The 25,298-nt window shown below is 57.7% G+C and overlaps 1 protein-coding gene across 7 annotated transcripts in view; it reads left to right on the top strand.

Annotated features, from left to right (window-relative positions):
* Positions 1 to 1,841: 1,841 nt before the first annotated feature.
* The window catches only part of TECPR1 (tectonin beta-propeller repeat containing 1), a 28,707-nt gene continuing 5,250 nt past the window's right edge, over positions 1,842 to 25,298 (top strand). For 6 of the 7 annotated variants that reach the window (XR_003508604.1, XR_003508605.1, XR_003508603.1 and 3 more), the window contains exons 1-17: positions 1,875 to 1,967; positions 6,683 to 6,918; positions 7,275 to 7,457; positions 8,378 to 8,500; positions 9,325 to 9,450; positions 12,855 to 13,029; positions 13,151 to 13,251; positions 14,402 to 14,503; positions 15,678 to 15,823; positions 18,567 to 18,880; positions 19,210 to 19,394; positions 19,780 to 19,935; positions 20,370 to 20,519; positions 20,608 to 20,765; positions 21,541 to 21,668; positions 22,479 to 22,581; positions 25,165 to 25,261. Coding sequence is in view for 4 of the 7 variants with exons in the window: in XM_027526824.1 (XP_027382625.1) it covers positions 6,694 to 6,918; positions 7,275 to 7,457; positions 8,378 to 8,500; positions 9,325 to 9,450; positions 12,855 to 13,029; positions 13,151 to 13,251; positions 14,402 to 14,503; positions 15,678 to 15,823; positions 18,567 to 18,880; positions 19,210 to 19,394; positions 19,780 to 19,935; positions 20,370 to 20,519; positions 20,608 to 20,765; positions 21,541 to 21,668; positions 22,479 to 22,581; positions 25,165 to 25,261 (2,472 nt within the window). In the remaining 3 variants the exon portion in view is untranslated. Of the gene's footprint in view, positions 1,968 to 6,682; positions 6,919 to 7,274; positions 7,458 to 8,377; positions 8,501 to 9,324; positions 9,451 to 12,854; positions 13,030 to 13,150; positions 13,252 to 14,401; positions 14,504 to 15,677; positions 15,824 to 18,566; positions 18,881 to 19,209; positions 19,395 to 19,779; positions 19,936 to 20,369; positions 20,520 to 20,607; positions 20,766 to 21,540; positions 21,669 to 22,478; positions 22,582 to 25,164; positions 25,262 to 25,298 lie in introns of all 7 variants that reach the window. The other variant, XM_027526823.1, reaches the window with a different exon arrangement.

The following is a 25,298-nucleotide window of genomic DNA, read 5'->3' as shown; positions in this document are numbered from 1 at the left end:
AGAACACTGCAAGGACCTTGGAGAGCTCCTAAGTCAATGGCCTGTTCTAAAGCAGAGCCCAAGGCCAGAGAGAGGAAACAGCTACAAAGTGTCACGCGCAGAACAGGATCTAGTTCTTTCTACTTTAAGACTAATGTTTCTGCAGACCAGTGGCCATTCACGCTCCTGCTAACAGTACTCCAATTCTCCTCTGAGGAACCACCCCCTCTGTCTGGCTGGGCCCTTATGCTATGGGTCTCAGCTCAGACTGCTACAACAAAAATACCACAGACTGGGTAGTTAAACAACAAATATTTCTCACAATTCTGGAAGCTGAGAGTCCAAGATCAAGGCACTAGTAGATACGGCGTCAGGGGACAGCCTGCTCCCTGGCTTGAGGACAGCCACCCTCTTTGCTATAGCATTACAAGAGGCAGGGCTGTGAGGTCTTCTAGTCTCCTCATGAGGGCTCCACCTTCATGACTTAATCCTCTCAAAGGTCCTATCTCTAAAGGGATCCGAGTTTCAATTATGAATCCTGCTGCTGCTGCTAAGTCACTTCAGTCGTGTCCGACTCTGTGGGACCCCATAGACGGCAGCCCACCAGGCTCCCCCGTCCCTGGGATTCTCCAGGCAAAAACAGTGGAGTAGGTTGCCATTTCCTTCTCCAGTGCATGAAAGTGAAAAGTGAAAGTGAAGTTGCTCAGTCGTGTCTGATTTCTTGCGACCCCATGGACTGCGGTCTACCAGGCTCCTCTGTCCATGGGATTTTCCAGGCAAGAGTACTGGAGTGGGGTGCCATCGCCTTCAAATTATGAATCCTGGGAGAACACAAACATATTATCCAAAACACCCCAGTTCTCCAGGCTCAGTCAGTCCACACATGCCATTCCCTCATAACACACACGATTCCGCAGAGCCATCCAGGGTGACCCAGAGGCTTCAGCTTTTTCTCCCTCTGGAGACAATCCATGTGGGGCTTCCCCTGTGGGTCCCCAGAAAGGAACAAGAACCAGAGAAAAAGGGAGAGAAGCACAGTCCAACTGATACTGCTTCAGCCTCTGTGTCTGGCTGTGCCTGGCCTTTCCTCAATCACATCTTTTTTGCTTTCATTTTTCTTTCTCCAGCCCAGCTTTGGGGAAATCATCTCCTACCTCTCTGGGTTGTTGGAGAGATGAACTGAGAAGGCCCACGTACAGCACCTACACCAGAGGCTTGCACCCATCGAGCACTCACATGTTGGCATTACTACATAAAGCTACCTCGAAATAGGTGTTCGAGGGTAGTTAAACACTGGCAACACAGAACCTGAACAAATTGGTGACTTGTTATTGCTACCACACCATGTTGTACTCACAAAATCACCTGTCCTGGGATTTTCCCCAAGAAGGTTAAAGCTTTATGTGTAGGCAAGACGACGTTTCGATTAGGTGGAAACCACCTAGACACCTGTTTTGGTGCCTGATTCCAAGCGCCCACAAGCCGGCTCGCGCCACTACCCTGCAGCCCGCTCCTCCAGTCCCTGCAGGGCTGTGCACCCAGGCGCCTCCCGACCCTGCCCCGCTCCTCGCCTGCGGCCCTGAGAACACACCGCCTGCTCCAATGGGTAGACCCTGGGGGCGGCCGGCAACCTCAGGAGGCGATCGGCCAGGTCCCGGGGGCCTGTGGACCATGTGCGGGGCCACCTCGGCCCCGGGATCGCGGGAAGAGCGCGGAACTACCGCGGCTTCGCAGCACTTCAATCAGACCCCGGAAGTGGGCGGGCGCGCGACCCCGACGAGACCCAGAGGCCGGCTGAGGACGCAGTAGGCCGCAGCCAATAGCGCGCCTGCAGTCTTTTGCGTCACTGCAAAGCTGACCAATGGGCGCGGGTCTGGCAGCCGCTTCCTGCCCACGGTCTCCTCCGCCTCGCGGGAGGGCCGGGCCGCTCTCCAGCCGCCGAGGAGCAATCGCCGCGACCCCGCCCGCGCGGTGCCCCTCTCCCGCAGGTGAGTGCAGCGGTGGCCGAGAGGTCGGATGGGCGCCTCGGTCCCTCCTGCAGAGGTTGGGGCGGCTGAGGCAGCAACTGCGTTTGTCCCACGCGTGCCGAGTGGGGAAGGGGCTGTGCTGGTGCTCTTTGCTGCACACCCGCGGGCGCACCGCCCCCGGCCCCCCGCCCCAACATGACACCCCAACCAGCATCTGCCCTGGAGTGACTTGGGAAGAGGCTGGAGGGTGGAGAGGATCGAGCCCGTCTCCTCTCCTGTGGGCAGTTATGACAGCAAAGCTGCTTGTCCTGGGATTAGCTCAGGCAGATGGTCAGGGCTGGCGCTGAGATGCTACTGGTGGCCGGGCAAGGGGCCCACCTGTCGCCCCACCACTGGGAACCAGAGTGAAACCAGGCTGACCGCCCAGATCAGACAGCCGGGGGGTTATTTTCTGAGCTGCCAAATGTGGGAGAGGATGGACCCAGCTCCTCAGGAAGGGCTCAACTATCTTGCATGTCCTGTTTCTTCCCACCGCTTTGACCCTAACATTGCCTCCCAGCAGCCCTCACAATTGTCAGGCAGGCAGTGAGCCGCTTTAGTAGCAAAGGGTTTTCTCTGACCAGGGGATGGGTGTGACAGGATGTGATAAAAAGAAAAAAAAAAAAACATCAGAAAACCTTGCAGGAAGCAGTCCTAAGGCGATTGGGAAGTAAATGCTTCAGGCTCTCCTTTGGGACTCTCTCCCTTCCTCTACCACACCCCAGCCTACTCTCTCCACCCCCACCTTCCCTTGGGTACCTCCACTTCTCTGAAGGAATCTGTTAATTAACCGTGCAGAAAGGCAGATGGTTCTGAGGGTGGCCAGCAAGTCTTCTGAGTAGAATGACTGAGGCACCAACTGGAATTCATCATGCAGAATTTCTTGGTGAATCGGAGGTCACTTGCTTGGGAGACGTTGCCTCTACCTCTTCACTTCTACAAAACCAAGAAATCCTAGAATTGTGGAACTCAATGCTTCAACCTCCCATTCAAGAGTCCTCTGACCCAGTGACCCGATGTCCCTAGACGTGTTACCCCATCACCTCACAGCCAGAAACTGGCTTATGAGAAATTGAGACCACATCTTGGTCAAGGAGGTGGGACTAACCAAGGATGGCTACCTCCTGTCATCTTTAGCTGGGAAGTGATGTGCACCAGGATTTTCTACTCCAGAGGGAGTTTACAAACATCACCCCCAGGTGAGTCTTCTGTTTGTTAGCTGCCCAGAAGGCTCAATTATGTCTGTTTGGAAATGACCGCTTAGTCATTTCCAAATAACTAAGTTCAGCATCATCATTCATTGAGCTCAAGATGCAGACTGGGCCTGACCTCACGTTACTTGTACAGTGAGCCAAGAAATCTCTTTGAAGACTGGGTTCACATTAAAAATGTCTCCATGGGGGACTCCCCTGGTGGCCCAAAGGCTAAGACTCCAGGCTCCCACATCCCACATGCTGCAACTAAAGATCCCATGTGCTGCAGTTAAGACCCAGCACAGCCTAATAATAAATAAAAATTTTTTTTATTAAAAAAAAATCACCATGGGAACTGACATACCGCCTTTCCCTATGTAAAACTCTTACTTTTCCCCAACAACTTATGAAGAGGATTGTCAAACATAGTCAAATTGAAAGAATTATACAGTAAGCACCCACATACTCATCTTCCACCTAGATTCTACTATTGACAGCTTAACATACTTGCCTTATCGCATACCTGTCCACCTGTTAGAAGCTTTGTTGTTGTGTTGTTGTATTGTTGTGTAGTCGCTAAGTTGTGTCTGACTCTGGGAGCCCACCAGGCTCCTCTGTCCATGGGCTTTCCCAGGCAAGAATACTGGACTGGGTTGCCATTTCCTTCTCCAGGGGATCTTCCCAACCCAGGGATCAAACCTGTGTCTCCTGCATTGGCAGGCGGATTCTTTACCACTGAGCCACCAGGGAAGCATGACCTAGGACCTTACTTTTAACCTGAAGTATGTCTGACATTTGGCTTCCCCGGAACCGTATTTCCATCTTAGCGCAGGGAGTCAGTGAATGTAGGTGGCAGTGATTTTCTGTAACTTTGAATAAACACTCACTTTGTGCAGAGCACTGGGAGATACAGAGGAAATGAGGAGGTCAAGGACTCAGACTGACCAGAAAGGGCTTTGATTTTTTTGTTTGTTTGTTTTTAAGAGAGAGAAGATTGGCAGTCTGGGATAGTAAATGCCAAGAAGTAAATGATTTCAGTGACACTCGTTGAGTTCCTGCTGGGTGCTGAGCAATCTGGTATAACTCTGTGCCTATGTTACCTCTTTCAGGTCTCACAACAACTACATAAGTAGGTCAGTTCTCCTTTCTGCCTTTTCCAGATTAGGAGACCGAGGCACAGAGAGGTTAGTCAGTGGACTCTTGTTCATGCTAGATGGTAGTGGGGCCAGGACCCAAATTCCCACAGTCTGGGTCCAGTGTGACTCTGGGACTCTTGAGTCACAGAGTAAATGCTTCAGGGGGAGAGTGGACCCTCAGGCTTGACCAGGGAAGAGCAGAAGGCATCTGGAGGTGCCACAGCTATCTCAGGAGTCCCAGCTCAGGCACCCAGATGAAGTTGCCAGTTTTCAAATGGCTTCAGAAAGCTGGCGTCCTGACTTCCCATGTGTTTGACCTGGATGTTGGTGCCCCAGGTGGAAGGATCACGTTTCTCCATTCTTCCTGTCGCCACTGCCTGTCCTGGGTGTTTTCCAAAGTTTGGCACGTGCTCCACTTCCCGACTTCCTATTTATCCTTCAGTCACTTCCTTGCAGCCCACACTCTCTTCTCCATGTTTGTAAGACACACTTTGTTCCAGACGAGCCTAGTTGCTCACAGCAGTTGCTCCTGTTTTCAGAGGCACTCCGTCACCCATGTTGCCATTCCAGTTGTCACGCTTTCTGTGCCCCCGGGCATCTCGAGCAGAAAGGCATGGCTCCAGCTGTGAGGCACCCAGGCTCCGTCTTCTGGTCGCTCCAGTTTCCAAGTCAGACAAGCTATGTCCTCCTTTTGCGGCGCTGCTCGGTCTTGGGTGTTGGGGCTGCTCCATCAGGCAGAGCTGCTCGCTGTGACTCCCCCGGCTGCCCTCATCCAGCTGCTCTGTTTTGCTGCCGTAGGTCTGGCCACGTGGCCTTGACGCGGCTCCAGGAGTCACGCTCCGGGGAGCAGCAGCCCCGTCGGCCCCAGGGTTGGGGGGTGGGGGGCAGTCAGTGGTGATGCTGAAAGCTCAGCTTCTCTGTACACCAGTGCCACACTGGATCTTGGAGACAGACCCTGATGCTGGGAAAGACTGAAGGCAAACGGAGAAGAGGGTGGCAGAGGATAAGATGGTTAGAGAGGTTCATGTCCAACTCAATGGACATAAACTTGAGCAAACTCCGAGAAATAGTGGAGGACAGAGGATCCTGGCATGGTGCAGTCCAGGGGTCGCAGAGAGTCAGACATAACTTAGCAACTGAGCAATGACAACAGAGTTCCGGGTGAAGTTAAAAAGGGTAGCTTTACTGCTCTGCCAGGCAAGGGGGACCACAGTAGGCTAAACGCCCTCAGATACATGCGTCCCCACGTGGGGAACGTAGTGACAAGTTTTGCAGTAATTGTCCAAAGAGGGTGTGGTAAGCTCATGGATAAGCTGATGGGTTGGTGGTGAGGTCAGCACCACCATCATCAGCCTTCAGCGTCATCAACCTTCGGGTCCAATGGCCTGGGGTCTGCGTGCTTGTGGGAAGCATACTATGGTTAATCATTAACTTCTCCCACCTGGAGGGGGTTTCAGTGTCTGCAGGGTAGCTTAAAGGTACTGTGGTGTGTGATGGGAACCAGGGCCTTGCCCCAAGGCTGCTCTGGACTGTCCCTCCCTTCCCTAATTACCAACTGCTTGAATCTGCCCCTTGGAACTCAGGGAATGAAGGCTGAATGAAGGCCATCCTCTACAGTCAAAGAAACGAAGGCCCTGTGCCCAGAAGCCCCACGGGGCTCTGTGCGGTGTCAGTGGCAGAGCACAGGTGTGGGCCTGCACACCCTCCACGAAGCAGAAGGGGAAAGGAGAGAAGGAACAGCAGCGGAGAATGGCAGGAGGAGGGGGTCAGGGGGAGGTGGCCACCAAAAGCAGGTAAAGACAGGCCCCTGCCATCCCTGCCACCTGCTCAATCGAGCGGCTCCTACAGGACCACACAGGACTCTGGCTGGGGTGCCAGGCCTGTGCGGACACCCCTACCAAACCCAGAGGAAGGGGGATCATGGGGGGCCCCGCCAATGTGAGGGGGACCCTGTGCACCAGAGGGTGGGGCCTATGGGGAGGCCTTTCAAGGATTCATTAGATCTGCAACCTGTCATTTATTCTTTAGACAAGAAAGATCCAAACTGTGACCGAATGACAACACTATTCATTAAACTGGGGGCAGTAGGTATTTGGATAGTACATATTTTTTTTTTCTGGATTTTTTTGTATATTTCGAGAAAAAAAAAATCCTTACCATGAGAGGGAGAAAAGGCAAAGAACAGAAAAGGAACCTGGACTGAAGCTGGGTTCTGCCCTTGCTTTGCTGGGGGGTGGGGAGGGTGCTCAGCCTCCTGCAGCAAGAGAGCATCGCCCCGGGGTTCCCTGCCTCGCCAGGCAGTCCCCGGGGCCAGGGTCCTGGAGTGGCCGTGCCCACTGACCTCGCCCTCCTGCCTCTCTCCCCTCAGCCCCCGCGGCCATGCCCAGCTCGGCGCTGTGGGCGGTGGACCTGTTCGGGAGGGTGTTCACGCTGTCCACGGCCGGGCAGCACTGGGAGCCGTGCAGGGACGCCCAGCTGGAGTTCAAGCGGGTCAGCGCGGCCAGGGACTGCTGCTGGGGCATCGCCTGTGACCACCAGGTGTACGTGCTCGTGGGTGCCAGCGACGTCCCCATCCGCTGCCAGGAGGAGGCCTATGAGAATCAGGTGGGTCCGAGGGGTGGCGGGGTCGCCGGGAGACAGCCCTGCACCCCCGATGCCTGGCCTGTTCCCTCCTGTTCCCTTCAGTCTGCTGAGATCAGGCCGCGCAGCTGCTGCAGCCCGCGCTGCGTCCTGTCCTCACCCAGGCCACTGGCCGGGTCTGCACAGGCTCCGGGGCGGGTTCCGGGAGCTCACAACAGCCGTGCCCCCCACCACCCAGGGCGGCAGGTCCCTGCCCTTCAGGTTGCGGTTCTGGTGGCCGTCTGCTCACTTCCTGTCCTGGAGACGAGGCGAGGGCCCTGCTGACCCTGGAGAGGCCTTCACCGCCCGGGCCTAAGGCCAGTCTCTGCCTCCGCCCGCAGCGCTGGAACCCCGTGGGCGGCTTCTGTGAGACGCTCCTGCCGAGTGACCGCTGGCCGTGGAGCGACGTGAGTGGGCTCCAGCACCGGCCGCTGGATGGGGTGGCGCTGCCCTCGCCGCACTGGGAGTGGGAGTCGGACTGGTACGTGGATGAGAATTTTGGAGGGGAACCCACGGAGAAAGGGGTAGGTGAACTCGGAGAAAGGGGTAGGTGAACTCGGGTCTTGCCGGCGGGGCTCCCCGTACCCCCAGTGCTGTCCCCGCGCCCCGTGGCATTGGGCCTCGCCTTGGGCCGCGCGCTCCCTGCTTGCTGGACGGGGCCCACGGGTGACGCTTCAGGCCACACGCTGCCCCCCCCCTCCCGCTCCCCTTCCCCAGCTCTTCCCCCCCCCATCCCGCTCCCCTTCCCCAGCTCTTCCCTGGCCTCCCCCACCCCCCACCCCCCCGCCATCCCGCTCGCTCCCCTTCCCCAGCTCTTTCCTGCCTCCCCCCCCCTCCCGCTCCCCTTCCCCAGCTCTTTCCCCCCCCCATCCCGCTCCCCTTCCCCAGCTCTTCCCTGCCTCCCCCCCCATCCCGCTCCCCTTCCCCAGCTCTTCCCTGCCTCCCCCCCCATCCCGCTCCCCTTCCCCAGCTCTTCCCTGCCTCCCCCCCCTCCCGCTCCCCTTCCCCAGCTCTTCCCTGCCTCCCCCCCCTCCCGCTCCCCTTCCCCAGCTCTTTCCTGCCTCCCCCCACCATCCCGCTCCCCTTCCCCAGCTCTTTCCTGCCTCCCCCCACCATCCCGCTCCCCTTCCCCAGCTCTTCCCTGCCTCCCCCCCATCCCGCTCCCCTTCCCCAGCTCTTCCCTGCCTCCCCCCCCATCCCGCTCCCCTTCCCCAGCTCTTCCCTGCCTCCCCCCCATCCCGCTCCCCTTCCCCAGCTCTTCCCTGCCTCCCCCCCCCATCCCGCTCCCCTTCCCCAGCTCTTCCCTGCCTCCCCCCCCCCCATCCCACTCCCCTTCCCCAGCTCTTCCCTGCCTCCCCCCACCATCCCGCTCCCCTTCCCCAGCTCTTTCCTGGCCTTCCCCGGGAAACTTCCAGAGCCCCCCACCCCCACCTTGATGTTTCAGGGCTGGACATATGCCATCGACTTCCCTGCCGCTTACACGAGGGACAAGAAGTGGAATTCCTGCGTGCGGCGCCGGCGGTGGATCCGGTACAGGAGATACAAGTCTCAGGACGCCTGGGCCAAGGTCTGGGGCCTGCGGGGCCAGGGGCACGTAGGCGGCGGGCCTGCGCGGGGAGGGCGCGTGGACCCGCACGCCTAGCCTGGGGCCTGGCCTCTGACCCCCTCCAGTGTTGAACGCTGTGACCCAGTGTCCCTTCCTTTGGGAGCTGGCCGCTGCGGGAGCCGGGCCAGACTGTGGCCCAGGGCAGCACAGCAGGGCGTTGCCCTGGTCTCTGGACTGCCCTGTCCCGGACTGAGACTCGATCTGGTACATCTTCCTCCCCCACCCCCCAACCCCACCCCATGCAGGAGCCACTCAGGCCCTTGTATTTTTCCAGTGACCCAGAAAAACCAACCAAGGGGTGTGAGGCCTGGACTGGGGTGCTCGGGGGCCTTGAATGAGAGGAAGGCCTCAGACCCTTGCCCGACCTCTCTGGAGGGCCCATGCCACGAGGTGGGGGCTGCCGGCCCAGCCTGCCTGGCCCCGGGGTGGGAGCAGCCAGGCAGCAGGGCGACGGCCAGGGTCACGGGAGCCCCCACCCCACGGCCGTGTTCTGGGGTTAGCTCCTTCTCTGTGGAAGATGGAGTCACAGCAAAGTGGGGGCCACTGTGAGCCCTTGGGGCCAGCAGCCCAGCCTGGGGCTGGTGGAGGGGAGGACACGGCAGAGGGGCCCTCCGCCCAATGCTGCCCTTCCTGTGAAGTCAGCAGAGCCAGGCTAGAGAACAGAGGGCACGTGCTGAGGGCTGGCGGGCAGCCAGGGTGGGGGCTTGCAGGAGCGGACCAGCGCCGCCCCGGGCCCAGGCGCCCACGGGCACTGAGGCCTCCTGCCTCCCACCCCTTCCATGCAGATCCCTTCGGAGGACGACCCCCAGCAACTGCCTGACCCCTTCAGTGACCTCTCTGTGGGTGGGTGGGAGGTCACAGACGAGCCCGTGGGCCGCCTCTCCGTGTGGGCCGTGACCCTGCAGGGAAAGGTAAGGCCACCCCAGAGCTGCGGGTGGGAGGTGGCGGACCGGGCCGCCCACGGAGCGGGTGGGGGAGAGGCTGCCCCCGCCGGCCTCCCGGGTGGACGAAGGAGGGCGCTCCCTGGGCCCTCCTCATGTCCTGTCCCAGCAGTGGGGGCTGCCTGAGCAGGTGGCATGTTGCTGGGGGCCCCACAGTCCCCCGTCCTGTGACCCTGCTGTCCTGGGGACCCCCTGGGTCCTCGTCCTCCTAGAGGCCTCTGAGCTCCCTGCGTGCCTAGTCCTGGCCTGTCCCTCCTCTGAGCACCTGGAGCCTTGGTTGGCGCCCACCCTGGGCTGGGTCGCATCAGGCTTGGCTCCTCAGAGCAAGGCTAGGCTCCCTTCCCAGTACCCTGTGGTGCCTCCCACACAGCAGTGTCCAGTATATTAAGGTGGGTGGGTAGGATGGGTGGATAAGTGGATGGATGCAGAGGGGTGTGGATAGGTGTGTGTGTGTGTATAAATGGATGGATAGTTACGTGGATGAATGCATGGATGGGTGGATGAGCAGATGGGTTGGTAGACAGGTATATAGATGAATGGATAGTGGATTACTAGGTGGGTGGGTGGGTGGGTAGATAGATGGGTAGATGGGTGGGTGACGGATGGATGGATGCAAGGCTTTCGGATGGGTGGATAGATGGGTGGATGGGGGCAGGTTTAGAGAGGAGAGGAGCGTCTTCACTCGGGAGCTTGTGATCTAGGAAATGTGATTCAAAGAAACGAAACCCACCCCTGGCGGCAGCAGTGACAGCGACACAGACGGTCCTGGGTGCAGGGATCTAACACTCTGAGTCCTCAGTGCTCTAAACGCAAACTGATCAAAGCTCTCTGGATGGCTCTGGAGCAGTCCCAGAGGGCATTTATCAGGCCTACCTCCAGGTCCTGCTCGGTCCAGGCCGAGGCCACCCCGTAGTGGCTTTCTCTTAGCCACACTGAAGGGTGCTGGGGAGCTGGACCGGACGCAGCGCCACTGCGGGGCCACCTGGATGCAGAGAGAGGGGAGAACAGGTTTGAGAGCCGTGCCGGGTGTGAGCCAGCACTCCCCTATGTCACTCCCGCAGTCCATTAAAGGTGGAACCAGGACCTGGGCTTTGGGCGAAGTTGGGCAGACAGTCGGGTCAAACCCAGCAGGCAGCAGGAGGGGGGCTGCCCAGGACTGGTTCTGCAGTGTGGGGGGCTGTGGATCCAGCCGCTGGTTTAGTCACTGGAGGAGAAGGCGATGGCACCCACTCCAGTACTCTTGTCTGGAAAATCCCATGGACGGAGGAGCCTGGTAGGCTTCAGTCCATGGGGTTGCGAAGAGTCGGACATGACTGAGCGACTTCACTTTCACTTTTCACTTTCATGCATTGGAGGAGGAAATGGCAACCCACTCTAGTGTTCTTGCCTGGAGAATCCCAGGGACGGGGGAGCCTGGTGGGCTGCCGTCTATGAGGTCGCACAGAGTCAGACACGACTGAAGCAACTTAGCAGCAGCAGCAAACTGTCTGAAGAAGCACCCAGCAAAACTTCATGTGCAAATAGGGCCCATTACATGGAACGCATGAGGGCGATGGTGAGAGAGTTATAACCTATGCACTCCAGTGTTCCTTTTCTCCCTTGGAAAATAGTGTTTATGCTAAGTCATTGGAAGTGTTTTATTCATTATCATAAGCGAGACCATGTTACATACTTCAAAAATATTATAGTACTGTGCTGAGATAGCATAGAATTTAAAGTTTATAAATAAAATTAATGAGTAATAAATCTCACTAATAAAGAATTTTTAAAGAAAAGTTGAGGTGACAGGGTTGGAAGGCCTTGGACCCCCGCCCTCCAGGACCACAGAGACATGCCGCCCCCTCCAGATGAAACGAGCCACATGGTTTGGGCAATAGAAGCAGGTGGTTCCATCTTAAATATCTGATTATGCTCCCTGTCATCCAGTTAAGGACAGAAAGAACATTTTGTTGTTGTTACTCAGTTGCTAAGTCCTGTCTGACTCTTTGGACCCCGTGGACTGCAGCACAGCAGGCTTCCCTGTTTTTCCAGTACTATCTCCCAGTTTGCTCAGATCCGTGTCCACTGAGTCAGTGATGCCATCTAACCATCTCATCCTCTGTCACGCCCTTCTCTTTTGTCCTTCAGCCTTTCCCGCATCAGGGTCTTTCCCAATGAGGTGGCTCTTCTCATCATGTGACTAAAGTATTGGAGCTTCAGCATCAGTCCTTGCAAAGAACATTTTGAAGTGAAGTGTTTTTCTAGTCATATCCAACTCTTTTGTGACCCCATGGACTGTAGCCCACCAAGCTCCTCTGTCCATGGAATTTTTAGGCAAGAATACTGGAGTGGGTTGCCAGTTCCTTCTCCAGGGGATCTTCCTGACCCAGGGATTGAACCTAGGTCTCCTGCATTGCAGGCGGATTCTTATACTATCTGAGCCACCAGGGAAGCCCAAAGAACATTTTTGTTGTTGTTCAGTCACTCAGTTGTGTCTGACTCTTTGCCACCCTATGGACTGCAGCACACCAGGCTTCCCTGTCCTTCACCATCTCCTGGGGCTTGCTCAAGCTCATGTCCATTGAGTCAGTGATGCCATCCAACTATCTCTCATCCCCTCCTGCCTTCAATCAGAGTCTTTTCCAATGAGTCGGCTCTTCGCATTAGGTGGCCAAAGTATTGGAGCTTCAGCATCAGTCTTTCTATGAATATTCAGGATTGATTTCTTTTAGGATTGACTGGTTTGATCTCCTTGCAGCTTGAAAAGTGAAAGTGAAGTCGCTCAGTCTTGTCCGACTCTTTGCGACCCCCTGGACTGTAGCCTACCAGGCTCCTCTGTCCATGGGATTTTCCAGGCCATAGTACTGGAGTGGATTGCCATTTCCTTCTCCAGGGGATCTTCCCAACCCAGGGATCGAACCCAGGTCTCCCGCATTGTAGACAGGCGCTTTACCGTCTGAGCCACCAGGGAAGTCCAACATTCCTAAAAAGGAGGGTTGAAGGTTTTCTTATCTAGCCACCCAGCCCCCTGCTTCTCTTAGAGACAGGTGTGCTGAGAGCATTTGGCCACTAGAGGGCGCAGGACACCCAGGCCAGGGCTGGAGTTCTCACAAGTCAAGCAGGTGACAAAAGAGGTCTGTCCCCTGGGACCGCCAAAATCCACGTGTCGGCGTCGCGTATTCTAGCATAGGCAGGAGACGTCTGATCTGGCTCGAGGCTCTGGATGGCAGCGGGGACAAGGTGAGGGAGATCTGGATGGTGCCCTCGAGACCCCGGCTCCTCTGGAGACCCCCACGTTTGGGCTGTGCACAGGCTGATGCAGATACAGCCGAATTCTGGAAGCTGAGGCGGCATGGAGCTCTGGCCTGACCCTGCTGGTATCCCTCGCCTCCCAGGTGTGGTACAGAGAGAACGTCAGCCACCACAACCCCGAAGGCTCGTCGTGGTCCCTGGTGGACACCCCCGGGGAGGCGGTTCAGATCAGCTGTGGGCCCCACGACCTGCTGTGGGTGACGCTCTGGGAGGGCCAGGCCTTGGTTCGGGAAGGAATCAACAGGAACAACCCCAAAGGTGGGCGGCTCTGCGTGCTGTGCTGGGAGAGGCGGGCAGGGGGCGCCCGGCTTCAACCCCCCACCCACCCCCGAGCTCCTAGTGATGGGGGCTGCCTGCACTTCCTCCTGGGGTCGGGTAGGAAGTTCCTGGTCCACAGTGGAGCCGCCCACGTCTGAAAATGGGATCCTGCATGTCTCCACGGGCGTCTGCGTGGTCTGGGCCGTCACTAAGGACCGGAAGGTAAGACGGTCCCTGGGGCTGGGTCTGAGGGCTCAGTTTAATGTTGACGGTCATGTGGGTTTTTGTCCTTGTGAGTGTGGTCTTAACTCTTCAGGGCTGCCCTAGTGGCCTGGTGGTAAAGAATTCGCCTGCCATTCAGGAGACATGGGTTCGATCCCTGATCCAGGAAGATCCCACATGATGCAGAGCAGCTAAGCTCGTGGGCCACACCTATTGAGCCCTCGAGCTCCAGAGCCCATGCCCTGCAACGAGAGAAGCCACCACATGAGAAGCCCGTGTACCCAAACTATAAATAGCCATGCTCACCACGACCAGAGAAAAGCCAACACAGCAACAGACCCAGCACTGCCAGTAGTTAAAAAGTAAAAAATAAAATTATACTCTTTAGAACATAGCCGGCATCAGTCGCACCCTGTGCGTTCTTCTGCTGTTGTCACAGATGATCTCTGAGCTCTTTGGTGACCCCACCCCGCCTTGCCTGCACCCCTGTAGCAAGCACAGAATGACTGTCCCTCACCAGGCCACAGCATTCCAAATATCAGAAGCAGACTCTCAGCTAACTGACTGCCTCCCCCTCCTGTCTAGAAGTGCTCATTTTTACCTTATCGGAGGCAAGTCCAGTGAAATAAGCTTATTTTGAGTTGCTTTCACAATCTCTTTTCTTCTTGCTTCCACTATCTCTCATCCCAGGGCATCTTTTCTTTCTTTTTTAAAAGAATCATTTATTTTTTCTGTGTTGGGTCTCGGTTGTTGGGGCTTTCCTCCAGTTGCAGGGAGTGAGGGTTGCCCCCCAGCCGCAGTGCGCGGGCCTCTCACTGAAGGGGCTTCCCTTGTTGCAGAGCCCGGCGCGGTGCGGCTCTAGAGACAGGCTCAGTGGTTGTGGCACTCGGGCCTAGTTGCTCTGCGGCAGGTAGGCCCTCCTGGATCAGGGATCACATCTGTGTCCTGTGCGTTGGCAGGGGGATTCTTCACCGCTGAGCCACCAGGGAGGCCCAAGGGCATCCTTTCTGAATGGTGTGCTGTGCTCATCTGTGGCCTGAACCAAAGGACCAAATTACTCATTTATTCTTCCTGAGACTTTAAAGAAAGAAAAAAAACCCTTCCATTTGAGTGGCACTCCAGGGGGGTGTGTTTATTTCTGATTTCCCAGGTTTGGTTCCGAAGAGGTGTCAACTCTCACAATCCCTGTGGCACCAGCTGGATCGAGATGTTTGGAGAAATGATGATGGTGAACGTGGGCCTGAATGACCAGGTGTGTGTGGTTCTGAGCCGTGGTCGGCGGGGGCAGCCTCAGAGTGGGTGCTCCCTGCTCCCCACGGTCCCTTTCCACTAGGCCTGCTCGTGAGGCCGCTAGGGGAGGGGTCTAGGGCCGGCACACACTGCAAGCCCACGAGGGCAGCTGGGGGGCCAATTCCGGCTGAGCCCCAGAGCAGTGGTCACGAGCACGATCTGGGCAGGGCGTTCACCCTGGAGACTGGGAAGCGTGCTAAGAGGTATTTGCGCGCAGGTAAAGGGCAAAACATTGTCCAACTCTAGCAGCGGTGTCTCGCCAGCATCACGAGCGCCACAAGCATCGTTCCTACAGGGTAGCCTCCTCCTCGTAGACAGAGGTTTGGCTACTTTTAAGACTTGAGGGTGCAGGTGACGCCTTTCCCGTTGCTCTAAAAGCGCTTCCGGGGTGCAGGGGTGGCAGCCTTTCCTATGCCCACTCACCCTCCTCACCCGCCCTGGTGGGCTGGGCACAATGGGCAGGGGCGAGGTGGGCGCTAGCTGGTGCCCACGGGCCTGATCACAGAGGCCATGGGCCATGACCAAGTGACAGAGATGCTATGATCTCCACAGCAAGGTCTCCTGGGGCCATGGCTCTGCCTTCGGGCACCCCCAGAGCCAGGGCCCCTTCTCTGGGCCCCTCAGCTACCCACATACCCACCTTCCTCAGCGCCCAAAGATAGAGGGCAGGAGGCTTGCTTGGCCATCTTCCCCCTAAAAATGAGATTGGAATCAAGAAGGCTATTTTGCCGCTTCAGAAAGACCAGGAGCATCCTCTGGGTTCACTTGGGGAGCAGCTTCGTTCTCACAAAATGCCACACGGAGGATGGGGACACGGGTGGGAGTCCATCCCCACGCAGCGCCCGCCAGCACTGGCACCTCTGTGGACCCTGGTGCCCCAAAGCCCTGAGTCGGCCTGAGGTTGTGGAGCCAGGCAGGGGTCCCTGCTTCCCTAGGACTTGGAGCTGCACCCGCCCCGGCCCCTCTGGCCTCTGCTTCCTGCATCCGAGTCCTGTACTCGGCACACAGCCCCCAGGCCCTTCCCAGGAACACCCCGAGATGTGTCCTAGACCCGGGGTGCTCGCCCCACGCGGTCCCCCCACCCCCCACAGGAAGGGGGCTCCGCACCGCCCACTCAGCAGTACCTCTGTGTGCAGGTCTGGGGCATCGGCTGTGTGGACCGGGCCCTGTACTTCCGTCAGGGCGTCACCCAGAGCGAGCTCAGCGGGAAGACGTGGAAGGTTATCGTTGCCGGCCGGGAGGGCGACCGCTCGCTGTCCGGCAGCTCCTTCAGCCTCCACAGGTGACGCTGACGGGCTTGGCAGGCCGGGCTGGGCGGGCAGGGTAGGAGGAGGCAGGAGGGCGTCAGGCCGGACCCATGGCAACCTGAGGCAGTGGGGCCTCCTCCCCTCCTGGGCTGGGGTCCTACCGGGCCCAAGGGCAAGCGCTGTGCGTGGGAGGCGGGAGTGGGCAGCTTGGCGAGGCCAGGGCGTCCGTCTATACGGGGCTTGGGGCTGTCCCGAGTGGGCTGGCTGTTGGTCTTAAAGCCTCAGGGTCTGGGCGAGAAAAGGCTTCCTTTCCCGGGATGCTCAGGCCCTGTGTCCGAGGAGAGGAGAGCAGGAAGGAAGGTGAAGGGTCTCTAAGCAGGAGGCGAGGCCTGGGACTGAGCCCAGAACTCCTGGAGGCCTAACTCCCTGGGATCCCCACGCCCAGCCCTCAGAGCTTCCTTTTCGAGGTTCTGCTTTTCTCGCAAGGTCCCAGGTGTGCCCGGCCCTAGCTCTGGGGACCACGCCCTGGGCTCCCTGGGGTTAGAGGGGGGACACAGCCCAGTCCTGCCCGCTGACCAGGGGAACGCTGGCAGGTGACCCAGCGCCTCAGCCGGCACCGCCTCTGCTCTGTGACAGGGGCTGCCCGCGATCCTGTCTGCAGCTTGGGCCCCCTCAGACGCTGGTCTCCACCCTCCGCTCCCCTAGCTCAGCGGTCAGCACTCGGCTGCACCGGCAGCCTAGAGGGGCCAGGAGGCCGGCCAGGTGGGGTTTACCTGCGGGTTGCAGCTCTTCAGCCAGTAGTTTTCTAAGTGGTCAGCACATTGGAATCAGCTGAGAACTTCCAAAACCATTGATGCCAGATCTTTGTGACCTTGGGTTTGGCAACGGCTTCTTAAATATGACACCCAAAGCACAAGAAACTAAAGGAAACATAGATAAGTCAGAGTTCATCAACATTAAGAAAATTCTGTGCCTCTAAGGACACTTCTGGAGAAGGAAATGGCACCCCACTCCAGTACTCTTGCCTGGAAAATCCCATGGACAGAGGAGCCTGGTAGGCTACAGTCTATGGGGTTGCAAAGAGTCGGACACGACTGAGCGACTTCACTTCAGGACACTTCAAGAAAATGAAAAAATCGAAAGGATGGGAGAAAATACTGGAAATCATATATTTGACAAGGCTTACTATCTAGAATACATAAAGGGCTCTTGCAACTCAACAACAGATAAAAACAACTGCAAAGGGCCAAGGGGGGACTTCCCTGGTGCTCCCACAGCTAAGGATCTGCCCTGCAATGCCCTTCTTTTCTTGGTTGAGGAACTAGGATCCCACGTGCCACAACTAGAGAGTCCACGAGACACAAAGAAAGATCCCAAAACGAAGATTTCGCGTGCCGCAACCAGTACCCAATGCAGCCAAATACACAAACGTGTATTTTTAAAAACAGAGTGTGCGTGCCACAATGAGGATCAAAGGTCCCACGCGCCTCAACTAAGGCCCAAGGCACCAAATAAACGAAAAGAAAAAGCAGGGAGGAGAAAGACTTGAACAGATGCTTCTGCATAGTAGGTACGTGAGTGGCCACAAGCAGAGGAAAAGATGCTTGACGTCACGAGGCATGAGGGAAACACAAACAAAACCACATTACAAAGACAAAATGAAACACGTTGGATACCACTTCACACCCACCAGAACAGCTATAATCAAAAACAGAGACAGAATCAGTGTTGCCAGGTTGTGGAGAAACCGGCACCCTCCTGCCCTGCACTGCTGGGGGTGTGAATGACGCGGCGGCCACTTTGGAGAACAGCGTGGCAGCTCCTCACGAGGCTAACCACAGAGCTACCACAGGACCCAGCAGTTTCAGCCCCAGAAAGAGGCCCAGAAGAACCGAACAGACGTTTAAGCAAAAGTTTGTTCACGAATATTTATCGCAGCACGGATGAGCTTCCCAGGGGTTGCTAGTGGTAAGGAATTCGCCTGCCAATGCAGGAGACGCAGGTTCGATCCCCAGGTCAGGAAGATCCCCTGGAGAAGGAAATGACAACCCACTCCAGTGTTCTCATCTGGAGAATCCCGTGGACAGGGGAGCTTGGTGGGCTAGAGCCCCGTGGGGTCGCAAAGAGTTGGACACGCCTGAGCGACTGACGCACCCCTTATACTCACAATAGCCAAAATATGGAAACAACTCAAATGTCTGTCAGTGGAAGAATTGATGGATAAAACAGTGTATCCATACAATGGAATATTATCTAACAATAAGAAGGAATGAAGAGCTGACACCCGCTACAGCACAGATGACCCTTGCCATCATTAAACTAAGCGGCGGTGGTCACAAAAGGCCACAGTCTGACCATGCCATGAGTGTGAAGTGTCAGGGACAGGCAGGTCCATGGAGACTTCGAGCCGGCTAGGGGGAAAAGAGGAGAGTGGAGAGGGCCTCTTTAATGGCTACAGAGTTTACATCCGGGGCAGTGAGGTTCTGGAAGTTGGTTGTGGTTCCACAACACTGCAAATGTACATGATGCCACTGCATTTTATAATTTTAAATGGTACATTTTACATCCCTCAATAAAAAAGCCACAACGCTGCCAGATCTCCACCCAAGATACATTGGTTTGGTTGGTCCGGGTGTGACGCAGAGACCTTTCCAAGTTCCTGGGGTTCCTGCTCCCTGGGGAGAAGGTTTTGGTGTCTGTGGCAAAGAGGCAGTGATTTGCCCAGGGGGTCCCACAGTATGTGTCCAAGGGAGTCACAGGTTGCCCCCTTCCTTCCAGTGCCGGCTGCTTCTTTGGCAACGAAGTGAGGGGCAGTGCTGAGTCCTGTGGTCCCGGCGACACGGATGCCTCCTGGGAGGTCCCCGGCCCTGCCTCCAGCCCAGCTGGGCTGCGTGGGAAGGAGTCCTGGAAAGGGCCCAGCCACGCAACTGCCAACTTTCCGGAGGCCACCGACCTCTCCTCGCTGAGGCTCCTCCCGCTAGGCCTGGAGGAGCCCGACAGCGCCGACTGCCACGCACTGTGGGCCTGGGTGTCTGGCGGAGGCTGTGCCGTGGAGGCCCACACCACGCTGAAGTGGTTCACCACCCAGTCGGGTAAGTGCAGCCGCCCAGCGCCGCAGACGGGACCCGGGGGCATCTGGAGCAAGCCTGGCCCCCCCACCGTGCTCAGCCCGTCTTTCTGGAGCCTTCCGCGACCAGTCGGGCAGTCGAAAGGAAGGGCATTGGCCTGGCACCCCTCTCCTCCCCGTCCCAGCAGGGGCGGCTGTCCCAGGCTGACGTGGGGGGACACCAGCTTCCCTACAAGGGTGAATGTCGGGAGGGAGGGCTCACAGGACATTTCACAGAGATGCTAGCCTAGCCTTCCGGAAAGAAAGGGCTGAGGCTGGCCTGCCGCCCGGCACTGAGGCTGTGCTGGCCGGCAGGCCTGTGCCCCTCGGTGCAGACGCTCTCGCTGTCCATCACACCGGCCCAGACGGCCGCCTGGCGGAAGCAGATCTTCCAGCAGCTCACGGAAAGGACCAAGCGGGAGCTGGAGAGCTTCCAGCACTACGAGCAAGCGGTGGAGCAGGTGCGCAACGCTCGGGGCACTTCCTCCAGCAGGCATCCAGTAAGTGCCTGCTGCACGCCCGCCCCGAGGAGAGTTGTACGCGGCCTCACCACGCTCCCGGCACAGAGGACCTGGCCCCGTCTTGGCTGGTGTGGGTCCCCGCGTTGGGCACAGAACCGCCCGGGGCCTCAGTTTCCCCACCCTGTGCAGAGGGTAGTGGGGTGCTGACCCCCAGACTCACAGAACCTGCTGGCTGGGGGCCTGGCTCCGGGCGGGTGTCTGATGGTGTCACTTCTGTTCTTAGGGTGAAGTGGGGGGGGCCAGCGCCCCCTGAGGCAACGAAGGGAGCAGGGTGGCCCTGGGGTGCTGGGTGCAGGGCTGGAGTGTTGGGGCCCCCGGGGCCGGCCTGTGACTCCGTACCCCTGTGCTCCCGGCTCTGCCCTAGTCTGTGTGGGTGAAGACCGGGGCCCTGCAGTGGTGGTGTGACTGGAAACCCCACAAGTGGATGGATGTCCACGTGGCCCTGGAGCAGCTCACGGGCCATGACGGGGCTCAGGACAGCATCCTCTTCATCTACTACGTGGTCCATGAGGAGAAGAAGGTGGTGGGGGTGTTGTGGAGGGGCCGGGGAGGTGGGGGGTGTCTAGGGGAGAATGGGGTGGGGTATCTAGGGGAGGGGGAGGTGCGGGGGGGGTGGTGCCGTGTGTAGGGGAGGGGTCTTCCAGGGAAGGGAGCTGGTGGCCGCATCCTGGGCAGTGGGGGCATAATGTGCCGGCCCTCCAGTTCCAGAGGAGGGAGCAGGTTCTGGAGGCAGAGTCAAACTCCCACCAGGGCTGGGGTTTGAACCAAATCAATCCAGTCCTAAACATCAAAAAGGTCACTCAGGTTTCTGCTCAGGAGCGAGCCCCCACAGTGGCCATGCCTCCCACTGCGCACAGAGCCCCACCGTTCTGGGGCCCCCAAGGCCCTCTGTCCCTGTTCCCCCACGGCGCCGGGCTCCACCCAGGGTCCCGCTGACCCCCGCTCTGCATGCAGTACATTCACGTGTTCCTCAACGAGGTGACAGCGCTGGTCCCCGTGTTCAGTGAGGCCAAGCACTCCTTCGCCCTGTACACCCCCGAGAGAACGCGGCAGAGGTGGCCCGTGCGCCTGGCCGCTGCCACCGAGCAGGACATGAGCGACTGGGTGAGCGGGCGGGGGTCCCTTGGGCGGGGGCAGGGGCCGCCATCTTGGGGCCAGCCCGGTCTCGCTGACCCGCCTGCCCCCTCGCCAGCTCACCCTGCTCAACCTGTCCTGCTGTGAGAGCCGGAGGATGCACGGCCGCCCCTCCCCACAGGCCATCTGGTCCGTCACCTGCAAGGGGGACATCTTTGTGAGCGAGCCCAGTCCGGACCTCGAGGGCCCTGAGCGCCGGCTGCCCTGCGACCAGATGTGGGTGGGCTGCACCCGACTGGGCTGGGGGCTGAGGGCTGGGGCCTGGCCTGACCCCAGATGTGGGTTCCCACTGGCCCGGCCTGTGCGAGGACCCCAAGGGGGCATCAAGAACATGGCAGGGCTTGGGGGTGAGGCAGGTGTGGCCCCCCCCGAGGGGGACAGTGTGAGCAGAGTCCTGGGACACAGGGCTCCGGTCCTGCCGCTGCCCCCCGTCACCCAGAGCGCACGAGGACTGGGGGCACATGGGTGAGGCCGGGGCCCCACACAGGAGGGAGAGGGCATGTCCGCTCGCCCTCTGCTTGTCCGTTCCTGGTGGCCCTGTGTGCCTGGGGCCCAGACGAGCCCCCCTGCTGACAGTGCAGGGCCTCCGCCCTCAGGAGGCGACCTGGGTGGCCACACCCCCCACATCTGGGAGACTATGCCGGCCCATGCGGTGGCTCACTTTGCTCTGCCATGACCCGCCCCGACCCGGGGCATGGGAACTCAGGGTGCCGACCTCAGCTCCCCACAACCGTCCCCGTTACCCACACAGCTCCACGGACAGGGACTCCTGAAGGCCCTGCCCACCGCAGGCCTGACCGGCTCCTGCTCCCGCTCTGGGCCCCCTTAGCTGGTTAATCCCCCTGGGGAAGCCGAGCAGGTTCCCTCGTTCTCAGTTGCGTCCGTCACTGGAGACCAAAGCTGAGTCAAATGGGAGCCGTGGCGGGCCTCGGAGAGAGGGGACGAGGATGGAGAGGCCTGCTGGACATGTCCCCCTCTCCTCACGCTGCAGGTTCTGGCGGCAGATAGGCGGCCACCTGCGGGTGGTGGAAGCCAACAGCCGGGGCGTGGTGTGGGGCATCGGCTACGACCACACGGCCTGGGTCTACACAGGCGGCTACGGCGGAGGCTGCTTCCAAGGTGAAGGCGGGCCCCGCTCCCCCAGGCCCACCCCGCTCTAATCCCTGGCTGGCTTCTCTGCCCCCGTGCTGACGCTTGGCTGATGGGTGACCTTCACCTCTGCCAACCTCCACGTCCCGGGGCCAAAGCACACGGCGCGAGCCCACAAGGCCTGGCCTCCAACGAGCCTTCCTGGGCACCCATGGCTGAGCTGGAGACCGTGCAGGTTTCAGGAGGACAGCTGCCGGAACCATGGTCTCTTGATTCCCAGGCTTAATTCCAGTCCCTCTCTAGTGGGGGCTGTGCCTTAGGGGGTGACAGCTTGCTGAACCCCCGTGGGCTCCGTGTGTGCCAGAGGCAGGGATAAACAGAGGCAGAAGCAAAGCCTGAAATGGGACACTTCACGCCCTGGCCCACACGCCCCACAGTGAGGGTGGCTAGCCCTTTGGAACTGTGGTCCACTGAGACCACTGGAACACACGTCTACATGGGCTTAATGGCATCCCTGCTTGTGAGGCAGGAATTCCCTCTGTCTCCGTCTTACAGATGAGAACATGGGGTTTGTGGGGGTCACGTGAGGGGTCCAAGGCACCTCTGTTAGTAAGGCATTGGGGGGGCCCTCACACCTGCCGGGTGCCAGGTAAGTGAGATAGAAGGGGGAAGAGGCTGGGAGGCTGCGGCAGAAGAGTGGCAGGTTCTCCTGCCCCCAGGAAGAGAGAAACCCCAGCCAGCCAGCCCACCAAGCCCTCCCGGGCTGCCCGCTTGCCTACTCTCACCTGGCCGGGAGGGCAGCCGGTGTGGCTTAGGTGTGACCACCTCCTCTCCCCCCAGGCCTGGCCAGCAGCACCAGCAACGTCTTCACACAGTGGGACGTGAAGTTCGTCCACATCTATGAGAACCAGCGCTGGAACCCCGTCACAGGCTACACCAGCAGGTAGGCTACGTGGGCGCCTGCGGAAGCAGGGCCCAGTCGGACAGCCGCGTCCCGAGCAGTGGGAGAGCTGGCGTCCGGCCCCCAGCGTGGAACTAACTGGATCTGACTGGCTGCAGGATTTTTCCATGAATCTTTAAGTATAACACATATTTTAAAAACTCAGTTATGGAGAGCATAACATATATCAAGCTCATAAAATGTGCATATACATACATGCGGTGAGATGTGTCTATCGAAGTACATGTAGACATACATAGACACGGCCACATCTATCACCATGTACGTGCTTCACCGTGCTAAGTCGCTTCAGTCGTGTCCGACTCTGCAACCCCATGGACTGTGGCCCGCCAGGCGCCTCTGTCCATGGGATTCTCCAGGCAAGAATACTGGAGTAGGTTGCCGTGCCCTCCTCCAGAGGATCTTCCTGACCCAGGCACTGAACTCACACCTCCTACTCGTGCACTGGCAGGCGGGTTCTTTACCACCAATGCCATCTGGGAAGCCTGTGTATTATTGACTTATCAGAAATCAAACCCCAACATAATCACTACCAGGGTCAAGAGACAGAACATGGCCACCCCCTCCCCATCCCATCTGGTGCTCTTTGACTTTTTAAATAAGTTCTGCCTAATGGAAGCTACTGAGGACAGTGTAGCCTCCACCAAAAATTATTTTAACTCTCCAGACATGAGGCTTTGGGACAAGAGAGTCAGTGGCACTGTGTCTGGGACAGAAGTGGAGACACTCTAGAAAAGCTAGATCGCATGCCTCTTCTTAGTTCCTGCTCTCTCAGCATAGAAACATGTTTCTCACACTCTTACTGGGACACGTTCTTTTGCTTGTTTTAGAAAGTAAACAAGTTGTGGTATTTCTCAGCCCTTAAAGCCGTTGCGTTGAGTTCCAGCGGCCAGAGCAGTCTTATCTAAGTTCAGCGTTGGGGAGCCTCCCGGGAAGACTTTGCCCTGTGGGTTTCTTCTTTCCTCTGGTCCTGGTATAATAAAACTACGAGCGTTCTCTCCTAAGTAGAGAGCTTTCCTGAGTTCTGTGAGTTGTTCTAGTAAATTAGTTGTGGTTAAGTGGATTCAGCTGCCCCATGGCATGCGGAATCTTCCCACAGCAGGGATCAAAGCCCTGTCCTCCGCATTGGCAGGAGGATTCTTAACCACTGGACCACCAAGGAAGTCCTATGTAGATCTTTTAATTTCTTTTTTTTTTTTTTAATCTATGCATTTTAGCTAATGTATTCTGAAAAAGCTTCCTGTTATATTTAAAGGAATTAATGTCATTCCTCTATATTGTTGTTTAGACATGACTTGTTTTCCAGCTATAAAGGAGAAAAAAGTAATTTCTTTTTAATAACATTTTGTGATTTTCTACGAGATGAGGGTCTTGATATCTTAAAAATGGTATTTTTATATTTTTATATGGTTCGTATTTTTGATACTAGGATAACTGGCACAAACTTTTTAAATTTCCTTGTTTTTTCAAATTGATGAAAAGAAATACGAAGTAACATGAAGAATAAAAACTCTAATCCCACTAACCAGATAGCAGCCACTTGCAGTGTTCTTCTACTTGTCCCTGTATGCCTGCATTTGCTGGTAGTGGGGGCGGCAAGGGGGACAGTCAGGCACGTAGAGATGGTGGGTGACAGCTTCCTGACTCAATCCCAGAGGGTGGACAGGCTTATCTAACCTCTCCTCAGTCGTGGATGGCTGGACCGTTTGTGACCTTTCATATGGACAGTTTAAAGGGTTTCCTCACATGTAAATATTTGTGTCTCTCTGTTCATCTCAGGATATCAGGGTTTGAGCTCTTCTAAGGCAGCTTATACGCAATGCCTGCATGTGTTCTGGAAACCTCTGCCTCAGCTGTGTGTAGGGTCCACACAGATGCTGATCTGCCTGCCTCTGCCCTTCTTGCTCACTCGCACCTTGGGCTCCCCAGGGTCAGAGCCACCTGGGGAGACCATCCGGCCTGTGAGTGCTGGGAGTGTCAGTCAGGCAGTGTTGCTGTAACAGAACCCCACGGGCTAATAGCTTAAACAGCAGACGTCCATCCTCTAGGTTCCAGAGGCCTCGGAGTCTGAGTCAGGTGTCAGCAGGTCTCTTCCCCATGAGGGCTGTGGAGAGGATCTGTTCCAGTCTCCCTCCTGGCTCCAGGGGCCTCAGGCGCTCCCTTGGCTGGTGGCGGCATCACTTAGTCATTACATGGCCTTCTCCTGGTCTTCACATCAGCTTCCTAATTTGGGAAGCTTGGGTCCAAGTCTCCTCTTTTGTAAGGATGCTGTCATAGTGGAGTAGAGCCCACTCAGCAACTGTCTCATCTCAGCCAGGCCTTCTGGAGAGACCCCCTTTCCAAATAAGGTCACGCCCACAGGACGCAACCACACACGACGCAAGAGAAGGGGGGTGGGGTCCACAGGCCCCAGGCTGGTGGGCTGGCTGTCTGGTGTCTGGAGCTACTTCTGTTTCTGCCCGCCCCACCCCTCCCCACAGGAGATGCAGGCACCTGGGCGGCGGGCGGTAGCGGTGCTGTGTTCCCCTCTCTCTGGCATCACCTCACCCCTGGTGTCCCGTGCAGGGGTCTGCCCACCGACCGGTATATGTGGAGTGACGCCACGGGCCTGCAGGAGTGCACCAAGGCCAGCACGAAGCCCCCGTCCCTGCAGTGGACCTGGGTGAGCTCCGGGCTGCGGGTGGGGCAGAGGTTGCAGT

This window comes from Bos indicus x Bos taurus, chromosome 25, assembly GCF_003369695.1.
Source record: "Bos indicus x Bos taurus breed Angus x Brahman F1 hybrid chromosome 25, Bos_hybrid_MaternalHap_v2.0, whole genome shotgun sequence".
NCBI lineage: Eukaryota > Metazoa > Chordata > Mammalia > Artiodactyla > Bovidae > Bos > Bos indicus x Bos taurus.
Note: the sequence above shows the minus strand (reverse complement) of the source record. Positions and strands in the feature narration are given on the sequence as shown.